The sequence below is a fragment of the Artibeus jamaicensis genome, unplaced genomic scaffold (assembly GCF_021234435.1).
Source record: "Artibeus jamaicensis isolate MK-2021 breed Jamaican fruit bat unplaced genomic scaffold, CSHL_Jam_final contig_685, whole genome shotgun sequence".
Lineage (NCBI taxonomy): Eukaryota > Metazoa > Chordata > Mammalia > Chiroptera > Phyllostomidae > Artibeus > Artibeus jamaicensis.
The window spans coordinates 15,482,528-15,503,952 of NW_026521924.1; the positions used below are offsets into that span (position 1 = coordinate 15,482,528).

At 56.0% G+C, this 21,425-nt stretch overlaps 2 protein-coding genes across 7 annotated transcripts; both read right to left on the bottom strand.

Annotated features, from left to right (window-relative positions):
* Positions 1-6,568: 6,568 nt before the first annotated feature.
* Positions 6,569-8,542, bottom strand: FOXS1 (forkhead box S1). Its single transcript, XM_053671260.1, has one exon. It carries the CDS (start codon positions 8,531-8,533, stop codon positions 6,830-6,832), a length of 1,704 nt encoding a protein of 567 aa, XP_053527235.1. The 5' UTR covers positions 8,534-8,542; the 3' UTR covers positions 6,569-6,829.
* Positions 8,543-10,473: 1,931 nt separating this feature from the next.
* Positions 10,474-20,146, bottom strand: LOC119047726 (interferon regulatory factor 4-like). Of its 6 annotated transcripts, none has more exons than XR_005082199.2 (8): positions 19,808-20,146; positions 14,075-14,264; positions 13,666-13,763; positions 12,801-12,912; positions 12,629-12,694; positions 11,547-11,921; positions 10,810-10,920; positions 10,474-10,565 (listed from the first exon to the last, which is right to left on the bottom strand). XR_005082199.2 is itself a non-coding variant. In XM_037143190.2 (8 exons), the coding sequence occupies exons 1-8, from the start codon at positions 20,036-20,038 to the stop codon at positions 10,488-10,490; spliced, it is 1,269 nt and encodes a 422-aa protein (XP_036999085.2). In that variant the 5' UTR covers positions 20,039-20,145; the 3' UTR covers positions 10,478-10,487. The 6 variants fall into 6 exon arrangements, 4 of the variants coding, with proteins under 4 accessions (XP_036999085.2, XP_036999084.2, XP_036999083.2 ...); XR_005082198.2 differs by having other exon boundaries at positions 10,810-10,995; XM_037143190.2 differs by having other exon boundaries at positions 10,478-10,565; positions 10,810-10,928; positions 19,808-20,145.
* Between the last annotated feature and the right edge of the window lie 1,279 nt (positions 20,147-21,425).

The window sequence follows — 21,425 nt, forward strand, 5'->3', positions numbered from 1 at the left end:
CCACCCCGTGGGTTTGAGGCTGCATCTGGTTTGGATTACACCAGGGCTGGTGACGCTGCCTTTTCCTGTCTGTGTCCAATGGCCTTGAATTCCACAGGTCACCTTGGACCCCACAGGGCAGCGGTGGGAAAAGATTCAGCCAGTGACAGGGCTGCCTCCAGGGTGTGAGGCAGCCAGGGCTGCCCTGGAGGATGTGCCCCCCGGCACCGAGCTCCCCCTACTGCCGCCGCCCACCACCTGTTCCCTCCTTGACGCCAACGGGCCTTATTTACCAGGCACCAGGCCCTGTACCAAGTGATTCCATGTATGAACTCGATTCATCCCCAGCACGGCACAGATGAGGACACTGAGGCACAGGGAGTTGACAGACAAGTCCACGGGTGCCCAGCCTGTAAACAGCGCAGTCAGGATGCAAAGCCAGCAGTCTGACTTCCGACACATCCAATCACTTCACAGTTGTTTGCTGGGTCCCTGCACTGGGCCTGGCCCCAAGCTAGAGCCTGGAGATGAGTTAGTCATGGTCCCTGCCCACGGGGAGTTCGCAGCCTCTGCAGCCCCAGTGGGTAGGAGGCTGGGATGACAGAGAAGCTAGAAGGATATGGAAGAAGACACCAGTCCCTGTTCTCCGTCCAGTGAAAGTGACCGCCAAGCTGAGAGCAGCGAGGAGCAGGGTTTTTCCAGATTGGGGGAAGAGAGTGTTCCAGGCGGAGGGGGTCACATGTCCAAAGACTTGGAGCTGAGAACAAGCCTCCCGGGAGCATGCCATTCGGGCATTTGTGTGTGACGAACAGGGGGTCCGTATGGAGAAGTCGGTAGGGTCTCGAATGCCAGACTGGACTGGGACAATGGGGAGCCGTGGGAGGGTTTTGAGCAAAGAAGGGCCATGGTCAGATCTGGGGTGCAAAATGATCTTGGCAGCCAGGGAGGTCAGTGAGTCGGGGAGAGAGACTGGAGACAGGGAGACCCGAGGGAGGCCGGGCCACGTCTGCTGGGGTGGCTCTGAGAATGGCGGGGACAGGAGGAGCCAGACGAAGATCTCGCACACCTCTCAGGAGACAGGCTGGTGACAGAGAGACTGGGCACAGGTCAGACAGAAGGGGGTTCCAATCCATTTGTTTACCCTTTCTGAACCTCAGATTCCTGTCTCTGAGATGAGGTAATAATAATACGAAAGCTACATGAGATGTGTCGGTAGAGCTGGCCCAGGCAGCTGACCTCATGCATCCTACAACTGTTCCTCCAGCTCCTACTATGTTCCAGACGCCGTTCTAGGTCCTGGGACAAGCAGCCCGTTGACAAAAAAGAATCTCTGGCCTTGTGGAACTTCATTCCAGCGGGGAGAACTCGGAAGGCAATAATGAATTCGGAATGCGTTGGTGGGGTGGATGGACATGTGGTAGTCAGAGGGGCTTCTCTGAGGGCTGGAAGGGCATGAGGGAGTGAACCATGAGGGGATTATTTTTTAAGATTTTATTTATTTACTTTTAGTCAGAGGAGAGGGGAGGGAGGAAGAGAAGGAGAGAAACATCAGTGTGAGGTTACCTCTTGTGTACACCTACTGGGGACCTGGCCCGCAACCCAGGCATGTGCCCCGACTGGGAATCAAACTCGTGATCCTTTGGTTCGCAGGCCGGCACTCAATCCACTGAGCCACACCAGCTGGGGCGATTCTCTGAGACTTAGTTCATGGCAAATGAATGAATGGGTGACAATGACACCCCTTGTACAGTCAGCAAACCTTTGCCGGGGGCCTGGCCAGGTGACCAGGGTTAAGGAAATGGTTACAATGATTCAGGCAGAGCCAACCCTGCCTTCCAAAGCAGACATTCTAAGGCAGAAACACGATAAAAAGTGAACACACACTAAATTGCATAGCCCCACCTTGCATTAGGTGCTGGATGGAGAAAATCAACAGGGTGCAGAGAAAGAGAATAAGCTACGGGAACCTAATCAGATGGCAGTGAGTGGGGGGCTTTCCCGAGGAAGCGGTGTTTAATGTGGGCTCTGAATGGGGAGCAGTCATCAGTGGGGAGTGAGCATTCCAGGTGCTGGGTGGGACAGCAAGTGCCAAGGCCGACGGGTGGAGAAAATGTTCCCAAGGGGATCAGCTGTCTTCGTTTGGAGCAGGAGGATGAGACTCCCCTCAGTATCTGAGATCACTGCACCCTGAGGACTGCTGTCAGGGGCGGGTGGCCCTGGCCTTTCCAGGGAACACCAGGCAGGGTTTGGATGGACTCTGGCCTGTTTTTAGCTGGGAACTGCTTCCTTCAGCCCCATCAGCTGGCTCTCTGAGGCACCAGCTTATTACCAGCAGGGCGGGCACAGGGGATTAGGTGCCTCCAGACCTGCTGGCACGGAGGTGTTGCCACGTGCAAGGCAAAGGGGCAGAGAGGGCTGGAGGGTCCAGGGTCCTCCAGAGGCACTGTTTTATGTTCCAGCGTTATTCTCATTGATTGAATTGTACACGTAGTGTGCGGGTTTCCCACATGCTGGTCCCGGGAGTTGGAATCATTAACCCATTTTAAGATGAAGGCACTAGAACTCAGAGAGGTAAAGCCACTTGTTCGAGGTCACACAGCAAGGAAGAGGAGATGCCGGGCAGTAAATCCAAAGCCTTATCTATATTACAGTCTTTTCTCTCCTGCATCCCCCCACCTCCACAGTAGCTTGACCTTCACTGGGGGCTAAACCATTAAGAGGGCATGTACCCGAGGTCCAAATACTTATTTTATTGTACTTAACACACACTTGTATTGCAGTTTCTGCATGCTAGACTGTTCTAAGCATTTTGCAAGTATTAACCCATGTAACCCTCACAATGACCCCAGGGGAGTGGGTACTGTTAATGTCCACACTTTATAGATAAGAAAAATACAGAAAGGGGAAGCAGCTTGTCCAAGGTCACACCGCTAGAAATGGACAGAGCTGGGAGCTGAACAGGCAGCTGAGCTCCAGAGCTCTTGCTCTTAGCAGCAACCTCTACTGCCTCCGGCGCCTGGCCTTCGGGGAGATGGGAGCCTGGGTGGGGAGGAGCCGGCTTGGCAGAAGCCTGGATTCCTGGGTTCTGCGAACTCCCAGCAGGCGGATGCCAGGCCAGCTGACACGGCCTCCCCCAGCTTTCTTCCTCAGCACTTGGTGGCCTCTGAGTGCCCCGCCCTTCAAGAGGGAGGGTCTCTCCCCACTCCGGGCCCAGGGGCTGCCTGGGTGTGGGAAGGAGTGTTGACCTCCGGGCAGTGGAATGCCAGAATCCAGGGAAGGAAACGGGTGGGCGGGAGGGGAGATAAGATGTGGAGGGTGGAGGAGCTGGCTGAGGAAGGCCCAGCCCTGCGGGTGGGGGTGGCCTCCTCGGGGTCAGGGAGAGCAGAGACCAAAGGGCCAGCAGGTGAAGAACTTCCTGACAGTCCAGCGGAGCAGCTGCCCCCGGTGAGGCTGGAAGGGCTGCCTCTGAAGTCAGGGAGCTCCCTTTTCCCGGCAGCCCACAGGGCAGGCCCTTCTCGGTGCGGAGGGGACTCAGAAATCAAGGCCTGCCCTTTCCACTCTGATATTCCAGGAATCCGAACCGCTGCTGTGATTAAACACTCGGATGCTCCGAAACACCGCTGATTTTACTCCTCTCAAGTTTGATTTAGCAAGGTGACTCAGTACCCCTTTACTTTAGATCCTCACCCGAGGATGTTTTTTATTTTTATTTTTTTATTGATTTGAGAGAGAGAAACACTGATGTGATAGAGAAGCATTGATATAGGTTGTCTCCCACATGCACCTCGACCGGGGATAGAACCCACAACCTAGGCCTGTGCCCTGACCAGGAATCGAACCTGCAGTCTTCTGGTATTTGGGACAACGCTCCCAATCCACTGAGCCACCCCGCAAGGGCTCAGTAACCTTTTTGGCTCTAACCTGCGTGGAGGAGTGAGGGCTGTGATCCCCTCCTGGTTCCGGACAAACCTGCAGTGAAAAGGGACCTTGAAGCGGAGTCTGATGGGATGGCCCTTGTCCAGTAACAGCTTAAAGCAGCAGAGGGGAACCATCGATGGGTAGGGAGGACAGGTCTGTTCCTGCCTTGCTGTGTGGCCTTGGGCACATCACTTCCCTCCTCTGGCCTCGGTCTCGCCATCTATGCCGAGGTCGACTCTCTGCGTCGGCCCAGCTTGGGCATTCTGAATGTCTGCTGAGCACTGTCCACCCTCTCCAGGTGGGGGTGGCCAGGCAGGAGCCAGAGGGGTCTGTTGGTCATGGAAAGAATGTGAGGGCGGGAGGCCCAGTGGGTGGGGTCCTCGGGCCGCGCAGCAAGCAGAGGGCAACACGAGATCGTGGTGTCCGGGCCTCTTGGTCCAGCACCTCCGAGGACAGCACCCACTCCAGGCCACCCCCCAGGGCGCAGCCTCCTCGGGGACCCACACTCAAAAAGTCAGGCTGTTCCCCTGCTCCCCCCCCTCCCCTGGGGCAAAGGGAATGAAATCAGGGCCAGAGAGGTGGGCACTCGTCCAGTCTTACACAGCGATCCAAGGCAGGCACTGAGCCCAGGGTCTTGCTTGGGGATTGGGGCTGAGTCGGGCGGGGTGTGGGGGAGGGGCTGTCTCCACTTCTTGACTATGTCGGGAGCCAGAGAGGGATGTGGAGAGGGGGCTCCGGCCCAGAGATGAGTCTGTGCCCCTGGGGGTGGGCGACTGTTTTGCATGTGTCCCCAGGGCGAAGGGCGGGCAGGGGATACAACTTTCCTCTCCCCAAGCCCCCTCCCCAGTTCAGAAGCTAAACCTTCTCAGGGGAAGACTGGACGGGGTGCAGAGGCCCGGGCTCCCCCAGGCAGGCCAGCCTCCCCACCCTCCTGGCAGCCCAGGACTCAGGCTGGGAAGGGATTGGGGTCACCAGGTCCCCACAGGAATGTACCGCAGGGAGCTGTGCCTGGCAGAGGGCTCTTTCCCTGACCCGACCGAGAAAGGATCCCCAGCCCCTGAATCCGCTTGTCCTGGTCTGTCTCTCTGCGTCAAACACGTCCCCCCGCCCCCGGAGACGGCCCGACCCACACAGGCACACGCCATGGTACGAACCCATGCAAGGGCCTCCTTCCCCTCTTCTCGCCCAAGTCTCCCCACCCCCACCCCCAGGGCCTCTCTCCCCTCCCCTTTCAGCCAGGAGGCTGCCTGGATGTGACAGGACAGACCCTCTCTCCTTCTCCCCATCAATCAGTGGGCTCCAGGCGGGGGTCCGGCGGGCATGCTGGGGCGGGACCCCACAGCCGGCCAGGCCCTTTCCCACCCCCTCTGGCCTCAGTGCGCCCCCACCCTGCAGGTCCCCCTTCCACCCTGGCTCTGGAGTCTGTGGGAACCAGACAGTTGGGGCTGTCCAGCCGGGCTTGCTTCCTCCCAGGCCCCAGGGGACCTGCCGAGGGAGGAGGGAGGAGCAGAGACTGAAGTTGGTGTGGACGCCTGCCCAGGAAGGGCCTCTGGAGGGGACTGGGCTGCCTGCCCGATGAAGGGGTCTCCAGCTCCCTGGGTGTCACCTCGTGGGACATAAGACCCTCCAGACCACTACACCAAAGACCAGAAAGAGGGAGAAGAGAAGGATCCCTGGCCCTTCTCTGCTCCCCCTATACCCATGATCCAGATGGAGGACTGAGACTCTGGAAGGCGCCTCAGCAACTCGGGTACTAGGGGGTCCGGGGACAGTGCGGTTTCAAGTGCTGAAGTCCGTTCCTCTGATGAGGGCTACAAATATACCCATTTCTCCTGCTTCCCCAAGGGGCCCAAAGGTCAGGGCTCTGTCACTTCTGCTGTACTCAGGACAGCCATCCCCCCACTCCCCATGAGAGAATGCTTTCTTAAAGAGTCACCAGGAGAACTCAGAGAGCTGGGGACTCAGGGAGGCCCCATTCGTGTGGGAAATCCAGGCAGGAGGCTTGGGGCTGCCCTCCCAGCCTCCAAAAGCGTCAGCAGGGCCTTGTTATCACGGGCACTGGAACCCCCGCCACTCACTCCCTGCACACCACTAGCTCTTCTCTACGTGGCACCCCTGCGTCCTCTCTCAAACTGCAGGTCAGGGGCTGGGGGCGGAGTACACAGACCTAGTATTGTTTTTCTCTCTGCCACTTATGTGCCATCCAGAGTCAGAGCTAGGAGCGCCAAACTCTCCAAGCCTCAGATTCCACCAATGTAAAATGGCGAAACCATTCCGTACCACACAGGATTTGGCGAGAGGATATGTATATCTCCGGGATGGAATAAATGTCGCAAATGGTCACAGTGACCCTGACCGCTCTTGATGGGGGCAGCTGAGTCACAGAGTTTGGGACTGGAGAACGAGGACCTCTGGGCAGGCCAGCCTCACCCCCTGCCTGGTTTCTCTCATGGCGCACCCCTCTACTCTCTCCCCCGTTCCCCACTCCCCCTTTCTCTGCCTTCCTGGGAAACTCCCGGAGGAAGTCCCCAGCAGGAGAAGTCCTCAGGAGGGATATTTCCACCCAGGGTCTCTCACCCCCACCACACAATCCCACAATCACAGCCCCACCCCCCGGCCCCCAGAACCAGGCGTCCTGGCTCTCAGCCCCCAACCATCCAGCAAGCTGATGCTCATTATCACACTGGCTTTATTGGCCCTGAGAGCCACAGAGTAAATCCCAAGGGGGCTCTGCTTCCCCTCACCCCAAGTCCGTCCGGAGGCCCCGAAGGCTGGTTGCGTGTTCACCATTCCAATCTTGGTTTCCTGTCCCAGTTGTGGTTGGCCTGCCAGACCTGGGTCCTCTGAGAGCCCCCCAGACCCTAGAGTCAGGCTCAGCCTGGAGGATGCAGTGGGAGGGGTCCCGCAAGGACCGCCCGAGGCCAGACTGGCTTCACTCGAAGAAGAACATTCCTGGCGTCCGGTATAGGCAGGGGGTCAGTCCCAATGGGTAGCCAGAGCCTCCCTGGACAGGGAAGCCGCCTGCAACCCAGGGCTCCTTGGGGTCAGCTGGCAGGGGCAGCGGGGCCCGCAGTGAGGCCGGAGGGGTGGGAGTTGCAGGGGAGGGGGCTACTGAGGCCAAGAGGTGTTCAAGGCCTGGGTCAGTGCCCATGCAGAAATTCAGGGCCTGCAGCCGGCACTGGTAACTGCTCCCAATGCCTGTCTCGGGGGTCAAGATGGGTGTAGGGGCCTTGCTAAAACCCTCGGCCTCAGAGAAGCTGGCAGGGAAGCCAAATGCCGGGCATGAAGACGACGAAGTGGCCACGGGGAGCTCTCCTGAGCCCGCAGGCTTGGGCGTGGGCATCTCTTTGGGCTCCGCAGATGACCGGGGCCTGACGTCAGCGGTTGCCGGGCACACACTGGCTGGCAAGGCCCCCACCAGCCCCCCGAAGCTTAGGCCTTTGGTCTCTGGCAGCTCTGGCAGGAATGGGCACTGCCTGTCAGCCGCAGTGTCGGGGACTCCTGGGTCCTGGCTGGTCACTCTGAGGGGTCCTCTGCGTGCCTTGGCAGCGCCCTTGGCGCCCTCAGCGCCTGTCCGCCGGGTGAAGCGTCGACGTCGGCGCAGGAAACTGCCGTGCTCGAACATGTCATGGCAGTCGGGGTCCAGTGTCCAGTAGCTGCCCTTGCCTGGCTTGCGGTCATCACGGGGCACCTTGACAAAGCACTCGTTGAGGGACAGGTTGTGGCGAATGCTGTTCTGCCAGCCTGGCCGGTTGTGGCGGTAGAAGGCGAACCGGCCCATGATGTAGCGGTAGATGCCGCTGAGGGTGGCCCGCTGTCCCGGGGAGCTCTGGATGGCCATGGCGATCAGGGCTATGTAGCTGTAGGGGGGCTTGGTTGGCTCCGCTGCAGGGGCCAAGGGCCCTGATGGGGGCTGCTGTTGCATGCTGGCCGGGCTGGCCGGGCTGGAGGCTGCCGGAACCACGGGAGCCAGGCACCACAGGAGCCAGGCACGGAGTCCAGGGCTGGTGTCCGGCACAGTCTGCCCAGGCTGGTTAAAAGGCCCACTGGCCCAGCCTCCCAGCCTGGAAAGGCAAAAAGGGGTGGGCCCACCAGGCTGCCCTCCCTTCCTCCTTCGCCCCCCTCCTCCAAGGCCCAAGTGGGGCGGGCAGGAGAGGCCAGGACTGGGAAGCTTTGAGCAGCTGCCAGGGGTAAGGAGTCGGCAGGGAAGAGACCCCCAGCCCACACATGCTGGGTGGTGGTGCCTGGGGAGGGATAGGATGTGAAACTGAGGGCAACAGAGACAGAAGCAAAAAAAATAAAATAAAATAGAGGCAGAGATGTAAAGAGACAAAGAGAGTGAAAAAAAGAGACAGCTAAAGAGAGGTAGAGATATAACAAGAGGCAGGAACACACGGGGAGAGCTAGAGGCAGAGACATTATGAGAGAAAACACACGGGCGGGCATGCGTGTAGTCACAGACAGAATCAGTAACACAGAGAGGCAGAGAATTTACAGAGACAGAGGGGAAAGGGGAGCTATGGAGAGAGACACAGGAGAGGGAGGGGCAGAGAGACAGCCGTCCCTGATGAGGGAGGGGAGAAGTAGAATCTAAGCGTAGAGCTAGAGAACCAGGAGTCTCCATGCGAAAAGCCATCAGGGCCTCTCAAGTCCCCACGTCCAGTTTCCCTTTCCTCCTCTCCTCCTCCCAGGATTGTGGTCTACTTCTCTCCACAGTGCAGGGTCCTCGAGGTCACACGGTTACCTGCCCTCCGCTCACTGCCATGTCTGTGGGATGGAACACCTAGGATGGTGATGAGAGCCAGCCAAACCCAGTCTGCTGCATCCGGGCGCCCTCTAGTGACTGGTGTGGGGAGAACAGATATTTCGACAGAGACATCATCCCTCCCAAGGGGTATCTCAAACAAGTCCCTGACTCCGGCTAAGCCTCAGTTTCCCCTAGCTAAAAGTGAAGCTGGTGACTCTCCATCTGTATGAACTGTGGTGAGGAGGCAACAGGCCCCTTTACATGGAATCTAGCACCCTCGGAGAGCCTAGCTCAGAGTAGCACATGGTTGAGGACTATTGCTCTGAACTGAGGCCTCCTGCCAGCTGCAGCCTTGCGCTAGGGGTACAGCAAAGCCCAGGACAGACACTCAGGCCTTCTAAAGGTTGGGGTCACCTCCTCCATGTTCTCCCAACCACAAGTAACCCAGTCAGAGGGCACCTACTGTGTGCCACTCTCCATACTGGGTCCATTCACCTCCTTTCACATTGTCTTCTCAGACCAGCCCTGCTCCAGAGGCCTCCATAGCTTCCTTGGGCAGATGAGAAATCTGAGGCTCAGAGAAGTTGACTGACTTACTTAGGGTCACACAGCTAGTGAGTGAAAAAGCTAGGATTTCAACCCAGGATTCTATAACTCCTTAACGTGCCTCCTGTGAGGGGCAGGGATAGAACAGTCTGTGGGGCCCCACTGGAACACAGGCTATGAACCCCAAGAGAGTAGAGACCACACTGTTTTGTTCTGTCCCCAGTGTCCAGCATTGGCCTGGAAACAGGTGCTCCATCAACACTTGTTGAATTAGAAAAATAGTGATCTGATTGACTTCTATCCTTTCCTGAATCATACAGTTCCCTGCCCCCCCCCAAAAAAAAAGTGGCTTATTAATGTGTCACTGAAAAAGATGTATTGTGTTGCCAACTGTAAAAGGAGCCCTAAGAAGTCAGGAACCAGAAAAGGGGAAATGGTCTGACGTCTGGGGCAGAAAGCAGCGACTCACTGACAAGGTGGGGTCAACTGCCTCCATGGCTGAGTGGCTGGCTCCCTGTCCTCAAGAATTTCCTACAACGTATAGTTTGCAAAGTTTGAAGGGGCTTGGGGAGGGGCTGGGCTCCTGGTCTCCACTTTGGCTTCTGCCTTAGGACTCTGTTTGGGGGCCTGCCTTGGTTTCTCCAAAGAAAGTATCTCCTGGTGCTGGTGGTGCAGTGGTTAGCATCCAAAGTCCCAGGTTCAGGCGAAGTCCTCTGTTTGGGGGATCTCCTCCGCCCACACACACCCAGAAAGAAGAGATATGAGGCACCAGATGCCCCGAGTGGCAGGTAGGAGGAAGGATCAGGAAACTCAGAGGCCCTCAGAGGTCCCACTCTAAACAACCCTGAGGATCTAATTATTGGTAAACTTGGTTTTAAGCAAAGCTTATAATGGATCGATCACAGGTAAGGTCTGCTTTAGATAAACCACTGTAGGCACGTTGGGTTCTCAATAAACAGATGAAGTCTTGTTTCTTCTGCCCTCACTTCGGTTTCAGGAATCTCCAGATTGAGTTCAGTTTCTGCCTGACGCCCCAGACCCAGCATCGGCCTGGCAACCTACGAACCATGTTCCAGGGCTACATCTCCTCAGCTCGGAGGTTGAAGGCCACAGTCAGCTTCCCCCATCCCAACCCACGTGGGTGGTGGGTGGGGGGAGGCCCCAAGTCCACTGGCTCAGTTTGTGCAGAGCTGGGGTGTGCCCACACCGTGTGGGGGGCTGCCTTTAGAGGGTACAGGAGGAGGAAGTGGCTGCTTAGGGCTGACTCAGCAGCGTCAAGGGAGTGGAGATTTGTGGACTAGGGACCAGCCGCCAGGGCACCGTGGCTGTGGTGCTTTGAGTGTAGCAGGAGTTCTCGGGCAAAGACAGGCTCCACCTGTGGAAGACAGAAGGCAGGGCAAGGAGACACCTTCCTCCCTTAACCATCCCCTGTATTCTCGTGGGAAGTCACAGCCCTAGGGACAGCCCCCTCCTCACAGGGACTTTACATGCAGGGTCATTACAGACCAGAGGCTCATATGGCAGGTCAGGGGTGGAGCTGGGACTAGAGGGAGCGGTGAGGGGCTGTTAGGAGGGGACTGAAGGGTGTGGTTCCCCACTGGACTGGGGAGGCGACTCACGTGGGCCATGACGAGCCGCTCCTGGGGCTGGTCCGGGGGGCCTGGGTACTCCTCACCAAAGCACAGTCGGATCTGGTACTCGGGCTCCCGGCGACCGTCCTGCAGGTGGGCCTGCAGTTCTACGGGCACTGAGACTGTAGGGGCTGGGCCAAGATGGGGAACCCCGCCGGGCGCCCGCCTTGTGCCCTGCCCCACGCCCACATGCTGTAAGCCCACATCTCCACTCTGTACCCCCACGCCCTGTGCCCACTTCCACACCCCTAAGCCTGTCTCATCTCCCACGTCCGCCCTCACTTCCAGCGCTCATGCCCCATGGCCGGTGCCCTTATGCCCACTGCCCTACCTTTATGCCTGCCCCATGCTCACTGCCACTCACTTATGCCCGTCTTGGGCCCAGTGCCCCTGTTGCCCACCCTATGCTTAGCACCCTATGAAGAAGGGTCACAGGTGACCAAGTCCTATGCATGTGCTCATCCCCATGCCCCACACCCAATGTCCCCAGCCTGTCCCTGGCCCATGCTCTTGCATGTCTATGACAACACCTGTACCCAGCCCTCCTGAGGCCTGTACTCCCACTCACGGTGCTTCTGTGTCCACCCCATGCCCAGCACCCATGAGCCCATTCCCCTGCTCCCACAGCTCCTGTGCTCTCTCTTCTCTGCCCACTTCCCTTCGCCCACCCTTGTGTCCAGCCACTCTGCCCTGAGTCACCAGCGGCCCCACCTTCACAACCTTACCTGCGAGGAACCGGCGGGTGTCGAGTAGCTGGCAGGTGCGCTCGCGCTCCAGTTTGTTGGGCTGCTCGCGGTGCGGGGCAAGCGGGCCGCGCCAGTACACGCGGCCCTGGCACAGGCGCTTGGCGAACACGCCCTCGGGCGCCACCCACAGCAACACGCCGCGCTCCAGGTGCGGCAGCAGGCGCTGCAGCACGCGGGCTCCGGGCGGCGGCTCGGGGAAAGGAACCTGCGCGATGCGCGGCGGCGGCCCCAGCAAGCGCTCCGCGGCGGAGGCGACGGCTGCCCGCGGGCTCAGTTGGCAGCCCTCCGCTGCGTGCGCCGTGGCTTCGCGCACCAGCTCGGCTCCGTAGAACAGTCGCACGTGCAGCCAGCAATCTGAGGAAAGGGGAGAGGAGGCGCACGGGCCGTGGTGGCGCCAGCTCCCACCTCCTCCCCATAACAGGGCAGGGAATCCTGAGGTCCTCCGGCCCCCACCTCAGGAGATTTTGGCGGTTCCGCCCCGTAAGCGATTATAATTTTGGTGGTAGTAAATAATTGCAGCTTCCAGTATAAATGAACTGATCGTTGAGCCTCAAATCTTAGGGTCTGGGCCATGTGTACAATGGGGGCACCACACTGAGGCCCTCGCAGCCCCAACTTCTGGTATTCTAGAAGCTTCCTCCCAGCAAATATTTTAATGCCGGTGGAAATAACAACAGCAACAAAGCAGCAGCCTCGCAGGGGAGGAGCCAGCAGTGTGCTCAGTCGTTAGAGCTGTGTGCTTTGCAGCCCGGCCCGGGGATTCTAATCTCTCACTGCCACTTATTTTCCCAGGTTACTAGCTGTGTGACTTCGGGCAAGGTTCCAAACCTCTGTGTCGGGTTTCTGCACCTGTAAAATGGGGTGATGGCAACATCTATCTCTCAGGACTGTGGGCAGAGCTTAGAAGAATGCCTGGAACAAACTAAGCCTTCAACAAGAGTTGGCTGTTACTGGGAGTCTGGGCTGGGTGCTTTGCGAGGCAGCGGAGGCCTGCTGGCTCCAACCCCGGGCCTTCCCCGCTCTGCATAGTGACCCCAGTGGGGAGCCTTCAGATTCCTTACCCGGGTTGCTGAAGTCCTCAGAGGGCACAAGACTCCAGGTGTGTACGGGGTCCTGTGCCTGGTACCCTGGGGGAGCAAGCAGTCCGGTACTATCTCACCCTTGACCCCTAGATCAAGGTCTTGGAGGAGGCCAAGGAGGAGGCAGGAGTGGGTGAGGAGACCCAATACTTACTGTGATCAGCCAAAGGGCCTGGGAGCAGGGCAGCTGGTGGCGATGAGCCCTGCTGGGCCAGTCTGAGGGGCCGCTCCTTGTCTTTATCATCTATGGCTAATCTGGAGCCAACCTGAGCATCAGGAAAGAGGATTGTGAGGGTGGGAGAGGCAGAAGGAAGTCTGGGCAGATTGAAGCCAGCTGGGGTTGACAGGGACTTGGAGGTTTCCGAGTTCAACACCCTTCTCCTTACAGAGGTAAAAAGAGTCAATAGGGTTGTTGAAGGTGATGGGGTCAGAGATGAAGCTTATCGTGATAGCGAAAAGGGTGTTAGGGATGAATGGGAAGATGTGGAACAGAAGCGATGGGGGGGAGTGACAGAGTGTATGTTGGTGGGGCCACTGGGAACAGTGGAATGGACCAGACTAATGGGATGGGGGCGGAGCAATGAACCACAGATGATGGGGGAGAGGTGATGCTGTGGAAATAACACAGGTGATACAGACAGTGATGGAGGTGGAGATAGAGATGATGGCATCGGTGGCCACAGTAAGAGAGCTAAAGGTGGTGCAGGTGAAGGGAACACAGAGGTAGAACTGGATCTCATGGGGTGACGGGGGACAGAGTGATGGACCCCGATGAGGATGGGGGCAGGGGGTGAATTTGGGGAAAAGAGGGTTGATGCAGAGTGATGGAGCTGACAGTGATGGAGGTGATGGAAACAGGGAGGGAGGCAAAGTGAATGGAATGATAGAACTGAAATTGATGGCAGGGATGAATAGGAGGGTAGGGAATGAGCACTTGTGCTGGAGACCACAGACAGTGTGGTTTGGGGAATAGGTGACTTAGCGGGCAAGGCCACAAAGGGCTGGAAAGGCGCACTGACCTGGTCTGTCCTGCGGGCTGGCTCCATCACTTCTCGAGGGGGCTCCTGCTGGCTCTGGAGAATGCCCTTCTCTTCAGAGGAAGAACAAGCCCTGGCAACTGGATGCAGTAAGAGATAGCCTGTTGTTTCCTGGGCCCCCAGGGGAAGCCCCTCAACTGAGATGATCCCAGACCAAGAGCCCCCCAGCTCACTGCAGGATCTCAGGCAAGACCCACCTCTCTCTGGGCCTTCGTTTTCTCCTTTTCAAATGGGAGGATTAACTGGCTGGTCTAAGGGTCCTTCTGTGTTTACCTGCCCATGAGTTTAAGCTCAATAAGTTGACCATTTCCCATTTTACAGATGTGCAAAGAGAGGTCCTTATTGGCCAGAGAGCCGTCCTTGGCCACCACCTCCAGGGGCAGGATGATACCTGGGCCATGGGCACCGTCGGACACAATCCGGTAGACCTTGTAGGGGTTGGAGATGTCCAGCTGGCTGCGCTCACGCACCTCCCAGAAGTCGGCACTCTTGTTGAGGGCGCAGCGAAGCCGAGTCTTCCAAGTGGAGGGGTCCTCCTTGTCAGTGCCCTCTAGGTGCTTGCCCTTGTATATGGCCCAGGCCTAGGGATGAGCAAGGGTACTTGGGGAGGAGTAGCCTGGGTGGGGGACTGGTGTTACACCAAAGGATGAGGAGCCTGCCGTGCCTCCCACCCTGACCTGTCTCCCTCCCTCTGACCCTCTGTGCCTCCATGTCTCCATCCCTTCCTCTCTCCTCCCTCCTTCCCTTCATCGTACACATATTTGTATCCAGTTGGCCAGAAAGTTTGTTTAGTTTTTTTCCATATGATGGCTCTGGTAGTGCTTAGTTGTCTTTAACTTCATTTGCAACAATTTTGTTAGATTATATTGCAACAGCTGTCACACCAGTGTGCATTAAAAAAAACCTTACCAAAATTGATGAATTTTTGTGCAGTCATTTTAACATTGAAGATAGAAGGAAATATGTCCCATTTTCATGTACTATGCGTTATTATCTCAAGAAAGGTAAAAACGCAACTGAAACTCAAAAAAAGATTTGGGCAGTGTATGAAGAAGGTGCTGTGACTGATCGAACATGTCAAAAGTGGTTTGCAAAGTTGCTTGGTACTTATTGACATTTGGGCCAAATATTTCTTTGCTGCGGAGCTGTCTTACACCTTGGGAGATGTTCAGCAGCACCCCTGGCCCCTGCCCACTAGAAGCCAATAGTGGGAGATAACTGACATATTCGAAATATCCAAATCAATAAAGTTATGGGTGAAAATGAAAAATGTGTCTTTTATTTTACAGGAAAAATTAACGAACTTTTTGGCCAACCCAACATTCCCTGCGCTCCTACAATGTGCCAGGTTCAAGTTGGGCACTGGCTGGGGAACAAGGCAGACACTGTCCTTGCTCCCACGGAATCATGGCGGATGAGAGAGGAAGGACTGCTTCCAACAGCCCAGTGGCAATAGCTATGTTCCAAACTATGGATTGTGAGAAATAAAAAAATGAACAGGATGATAGGATGTAAAATAATGGTGTTTTTTTAAAATCTGGAGGACCATAAAACTAAATCCCTACCTATTTCCACATACAAAAAATGGACTCCAATTGATTAAAAAAACAAAAGTAAGAGATAAAACTGTGAAATTAATAGAAGATAATGTAGCAGAAAATCTTCTAGGGGCAGAAAATGCTTGGAAACAAAACTTCAAAGGCATGGACTATAAGGCAAAAAAAATTAATTGTCTGAAATCAGCAAGAGGCTCAGATCTGGACCATAACTTCTGCAAGTTCACAAGAAACAGAGAACATCCCATAAATAAAACGTTCTCACCAAAGGCCAAGAATGAGTGGTTTACAGAAAAGGGAACCATAAGCCCATGAGCACGTAAGTCCTTAAATCTATTAGGCCCTGGCTGGTGTGGCTCAGTGGATTGAGCACCCTTGTCTGAACCAAAAGGCCACTGATGTGATTCCCACTCAGGGCACATGCCTGGGGTGCAGGCCAGGTCCCCAGCTGGGGGCATGTGAGAGGCAACCAGTAGATGTCTCTCTCACACATTGATGTTTCTCTCCCCTTTCTCCCTCCTTTCCCTCTCTCTAAAATAAGTAAATAAAATCTTAAAAAAAATAAAAAATTCATTAGTGCCAGAGAAATGCAAGTAAACATAGAGATAGCACTTGTAAGTTGGCAAAATCTAGCAGCTGGCTAATGCCAGGAGGTGGCTGGGATGTGGGCACTGTTGGTACACGGGGGATGGGAGCGGAGCTTCTGGATGGTCACCTGGCATGCCTAGTTGAACGAAGTACAAACATACCCTGTGAGCAGAAATTCCAATTCAAAAGGTATTCTCACCGAGGCTTATGAGGGGCCAGGGAGAGATTTGCATTGCTGGAAGACAAACTTGTGTCCCTCCCTGGAAAAGTGGGTGGGTGTATGTGTGTGATGAACGTCCGCTATGCAGCCTGTGCAGCATCTAGAAGCATCTAGGAGCAACACATTGAATGTGCAGAGAACAAGAATAGATATCCAAGGTGAATGATAAGGTACAGAATGAAGTCTACAATACAATATAACATGTATTAGGTAAGAATACACACAGAATAGCAGTGCTCACTTTGCCATAAAGCATACACACTCCGAATAGTCATTAAACACGTTAGAATGACTTTCGGCAAAGGGTCTGAATAAACACAGATGAGGGGCTACTTTAGAGAAGGTGATCGGAAATGGCCTCCTGGAAGAAGTGGCATTTGAGCTGAAGCCCAGATGAAAAGAAGAATACTGACAAAGAGCTAGGGGAGGGTATTCAGAGTAGAATGAAGAGCAAGTGCAAAGGTCCTGAGGTGGGAAGAGATTGATAGATTCAAGGAAGGCCAGTAGTCAAAGGAGATACATTGCTTGCGTTGATCACATTCAGGGCTGGGAGTAGGGGTTTCACCAATGAATTACACGCTCAGTCATTGCCCTCAGAAATTCCAGACCTAGTGGGAAGCGTGGACACCAGAGCAAAGAGTCACATTCCTATGTTGGGGCCACTTGCCAGGGCTGAGACCTTTAAAGCTTGATTTTGTTGTCTCTGAACAGTGCCAGTGATTCCTAACCTCACATGGCTGTGGCTGGTGTGAGATGAATGGCCCACGTAAAGTGCTTAGCACTTCCTCAGCACAGTAAGGATGCTCTCACCCAAAGGTAACCCGGTGACAGGGTAGAGGGTGCCATGCCCATAATGAGTGAGGGATCTTGGTTTTGTCTGCCGCTGTGTCCCCCAAGCACTTAGAGTGGTGCCCGGCACACAAGAGACACTCGCTGAGCATTGGTGGAACAGACCGAGAAGTTGCTAGGTGGAGCGACATTCCTGGCAGCGGAAACAGCTTGAGCAAAGGCCTGGAGATGCGCGTGGGTCGAAGGTCATGTGTACAGTAGACTCTCATTACCTGCGGTTGTTGTGTTCTATAAAGTCTACACAAACCCCGTGTTAGTGAGTAGCGAACCATGGCTCCTAGGGAAAATACAGAGCTAGATTTCTACAAATCTCTGTTTGCAACATTTCCACCAACTGATCAATACATAGGTTTGGTTTATATGCATTTCTGCAGGATGCCTTATTTGACATAAACTGTTGATTCCTGTCCAAGAAAACTGTGACTGACACCTGAACCAAGCTAATCTCACCCACGTAAAGGGCGGGGGTGGGGGTGGGGGGAGTGGGCAAAAGTAGGCCCACAAATGTAAGCATGCGAAACACAGAGTTCATTCTTGTATTCACTACCCGTTGTATTACTGTCCATCCAAACAATTATAAACCTACTTTGGCCCACCCTGTGTTTTCTCTGTCAGGCACGTCACAGGCTTCTTGTGCAGAGGGGCACTGGACAGCACTTCTCCACTACCCAGGCTTGGGGTCGTTTTACACTGTGAAATCACCAACCAAGAGCGCGAAGGCATTTAAAATGTGGGTCTCCATGGGAAGGACATTTGTTTATAGGTCGAGAGCACAAGCAAGAAGGCAGAGCGTCACCTGTTCAGCCTCAGCTGGGCATGTGCGCGGCCCGTAACTCAGATTTCTCACACTCCTGTGTGTGTCTGTGAACGGCCCCCGAAGTGCCCTGGGTACTGATTTGGGGATCACAGATTTCAGCGAGTGAGTGAATTTGCACATAAGGAATCCACAGATAAGGAGGGTTAACTAACTGTACGTGGTGGGGGGAAGGGGAATTGAGGAAGAAGGAGACACACTGGCACTCAAGGAGGGATTCTGGAGTGTAAATGTGATGGGAAGGAGCCAGTCTGGAGGAAGGTGATGACAACTGAGTCTGGATCATGAATGTCCCCAAAGGCCAAGCTCTGTCCCCTGGGTTTTGGGTACCAAGAAGGTGTGAAGCCAGGGAGTCACGTGTGTCAGCAGTGGGTTGAGGAACAGTAGCCAGAACAGTGGGAACGGCCAGCCCACAGAGTCTGTTTTCTGAACAGCACATAAGTTTTAAGGGACAGGCCATGCACACACTTATTCAATACTGACTGAGCACCTACTGTGTGCCAGACACCGGGCTCGGTGTCACCACCTCAAGCAGCTGGTGAAGACGCAAATACACAAGGCACTTCTAACTCATAGGGAAAGTTGTTTCAGTGGAGAAAGCAGAAGGAATAAGGGATGGATTGGAAGAAGTGCTGTGTTGAAACTTAATAAATGCATTAATCCGCATCCATGCGTTAAAGGCACGTATCAGGGAAGGCGCTCCTAAGAAATGTTTAAGCTGAGCACGAGGACGGCTGGCCAGGTGAATACGAAGAGCAGAGGGTGTTCCAGGCAGAGGGAAGAGCACCTGCAAAGGTCCAATGGGGAGGGAGCCCTGAAGCATTTAGAAACTGAAAGAACTGTCAGGCTCGGGTCTCAAGCTGGGGAGGGGGAGGGGAGAGAGGAGGCCAGGGAGGAGCAGTTCCTGTGGGGGCTGCCGTGATAAGTAGCTGGGACTTTCTCACAAGATCACTGAGGAGCCATGGAAGGATTCTGAGTAGGGGAATAGCGAGGCAAGATTTACATTCGGAAAGGTCCCTTTGGGAGACTGAGGGGAGAGCTGGGCGCCAGGTGGAAGCAGGGAGTTCAGTGAAGTCACAGCAGGTGGCCTGGTGAAAGATTGTAAAATGGGTCCAAGTACATGGACTGAAGGGGAGTTCTGTGGGAAGGGCCAGCAGGCCTTGGTAATGGAGTTGGATGAGACTGGAAGAGAAGGGAGCAGCCAGGGTTCGGGTGCCTGGCTCTGGGGTCTGGGGGGCAATGGTGCAATATTCCATTTTGGGAAACAGATGCTCCTAGGGGCAAGCTGATGAGGGTATGCTGAGTTGGAGAGATCTGGGGACTGAGAGACCAGCAGCTCTGGGCTCCAACGCCAAGCCTGTGGAAGGGGAGAGCGGGACTTGAAGAGGGAGGTCCAGCAGTGGAGGCTGAGAGCCTCCAAATAGGAGGGGAGGCATTGGAGGCTGAGAAGCAGGGGCCACGAAGGTAGGAGGAAAAGGGAGGGCAGAGCGGGGGGTTGGGTGGGAGGCAGAGATTCTGGAAATCCAGTGTGTTTCAGGGAGGAGCGGGGGTGGGGGTTGATGGCCGGGAGACTCCGTTCAGGAAAGGGGAGTCCAGAGGACCAGGAGCTGGAGACACTGAGGTGTTTGCGGGGGGCCTGATAGGTGGTTGGCTGGTCGTTGGTTCCTTATTGCTCACAGGAGGGATTCTGGAGTTGAAATGCGGCGAGAAGGAGCCAGTGTGGAGAAAGTTAATGATGACCGAAGAAAGGAAATGCATCCCTGCAGGGGCGAATCCCTGAGGAGGGCTGGTACTGGGAAGCACAGACAATGTCCCCGAGCTGCTGGGTGGAGGGTTCGTGGGCAGGAAGTTCAGGGAGTTCTCGGCAGTGGCGTCTAATTTCCCCCCACGGAGACTGAGGAGAGGCCCCCCGAGAGGTGGGGACGGTACAGGTCATGCTGTCGCGGTCATTCTGATTTAAGAGGGTGTCCGAGGGTCTCCATCTACCGAGAACACTAGAAACGGCTGAGGCTAAGGACCAAGCGAGCTGCCCGAGGTCACCCGGTGCGTCACCGCTCTGGGCGCCGGGGCCCTGTGCCCCGGCCCCCGCCCCCTTACCCTGAAGAGCGCCGCGTCCTGCTGCGCCCGGTAACCCTGCTTGGCCGCGTGCTTCCAGGGGATGCGGAACAGAGTCTTGCCCTCGTCCTCCCAGCGCAACCCCGCGTAGCGCCCGCTCTCGATCTGTGCCACCAGCCAGTCTCGGAGGCGCAGGGGACCACTGGCCCCCGCCGTGGGTCTCCCGTCATCGGGGACCTTCCCTTCCTCCCTCCGCCAGGGGTCGCCGGCCATTGGGAACGCGGTGCTCCAGGAGCCAGGTCTGGGGCGTGCGGTCGATTGGACCCCAGCTCAACTGGCGATCGTGGGGCCACCTGAGCGGCGCGTGGACGCGGCGAAAGCGAAAGTCTGGCCGGGTAGGTTTCACTTTCAGTTCGGTCCCCTCTCCTGGGAGGCCCCTTCCTTTCGCCCCTCCCCGTACAGCCTGTCCCGGAGGGCGTCCTGCAGCTTGCAGGGATCGGCTGGAGTTGGTGTGGGCCGCCAAGACCCACTGAAGGGTTGGGTGCGCTGCAGCCGGGACCCTGCCCGTCCCCAAAGTCCCCAGGCCCGCGGAGGTGTCCCCTGCCCCGCCCCTGCACCTGTTTGCTGCTCTTCCCAGCCAGCCAGAAACTTGTGGGCCCTTTTCAGAACCTGAACTGTAGAGGCTGGAAAGGTGTCGTGCTGCTCAAACTGAGTCCCCTCAGAATCGCGAACCCTGCATTTCAGACTTGTAGAAGCGGACTTCCACGTGTTCCCCATGCGGTTCTGGTCCAGGGGGTCCCTGGCCCAACACACTGGAGAAATATCACCTCAGCCCTCGGGAGTCCCATTTACTGGGGCTCACCACAGTGCTGGGCCTGGCAGGACTGGTTCTCACAACGGCGTGTGCGGTGAATGTAGTTGCCTAGTTCATTGTTAAGGAGACTGAAGCTCAGACAGGCTGAAGTCCTGTGACATTGCTACAGGGCTAATAAATGGGGGTGCCAGGATCCAAACCTTGGTCTCTCTGTCCCGAGGGCCCCGACCCTAAACTGTGCCTCGCGGTGCCTCCCAACAGCTACACCTGGAGTTCATGGATTGCTGGTGGGCCTGTGATTCCCCTGAAAGTGTGCGCAAATTTTCATGTCTATGCATTTTTCTCCAGTCTGTATCTTTCATTAAATCATCACATGGGGTTTGTGATCTGAAAAAGACCAAGTAGCTCAGACCGCTCCACCTCTTGCTGTGTACACGGGGCGTCTGAGGCTCCGAGAAAGCACCCCTGCTGCCGCAAGTGACACCGACCGGAGGCTGGAGGCGCTGTCCCTAGTGTGTCCTTGTCAGAGGGGCTTCCGTGCTCCCTGCCCCCTGCCCTCTGTCCCCATGTCCCAAGTGGCCACCCAGTTTGGACACTTCTAGTCGAAGCCAGAACTCAAACTCAGGGTCGTTGGGCTCCCATGGAGCACAAAGCATTTTGCATGATTAAATACAGAAGTATCTCAATACTACAAAATAATTGCATCAAAGCAGAGGTCTTCGGTGTGTCAGACGGTCCCTTTGTTTTCCTAAGTGGTGGAACGGCAGTAATTAGGAGGGTGGGCTCCACGGCCAGACTGCCTGGATTCCAGTCATGGCGCCCCCACTTGCCAGCCGGTGACTTTGG

What these genes read in the sequence shown, in the direction of transcription:
- FOXS1 (XM_053671260.1), bottom strand. Translation starts at nt 8,533, where the DNA reads ATGGCTTTTCGCATGGAGACTCCTGGTTCTCTAGCTCTACGCTTAGAT.
- LOC119047726 (XM_037143187.2), bottom strand. Translation starts at nt 20,038, where the DNA reads ATGGCCGGCGACCCCTGGCGGAGGGAGGAAGGGAAGGTCCCCGATGAC. An exon ending in AGGACGCGGCGCTCTTCAGG is followed by an intron (nt 14,265 to 19,807) that starts GTAAGGGGGCGG and finishes GCTCATCCCTAG; the next exon opens with GCCTGGGCCATATACAAGGG. An exon ending in AGGCCCTTTGGCTGATCACA is followed by an intron (nt 12,695 to 12,800) that starts GTAAGTATTGGG and finishes TTGCTCCCCCAG; the next exon opens with GGTACCAGGCACAGGACCCC.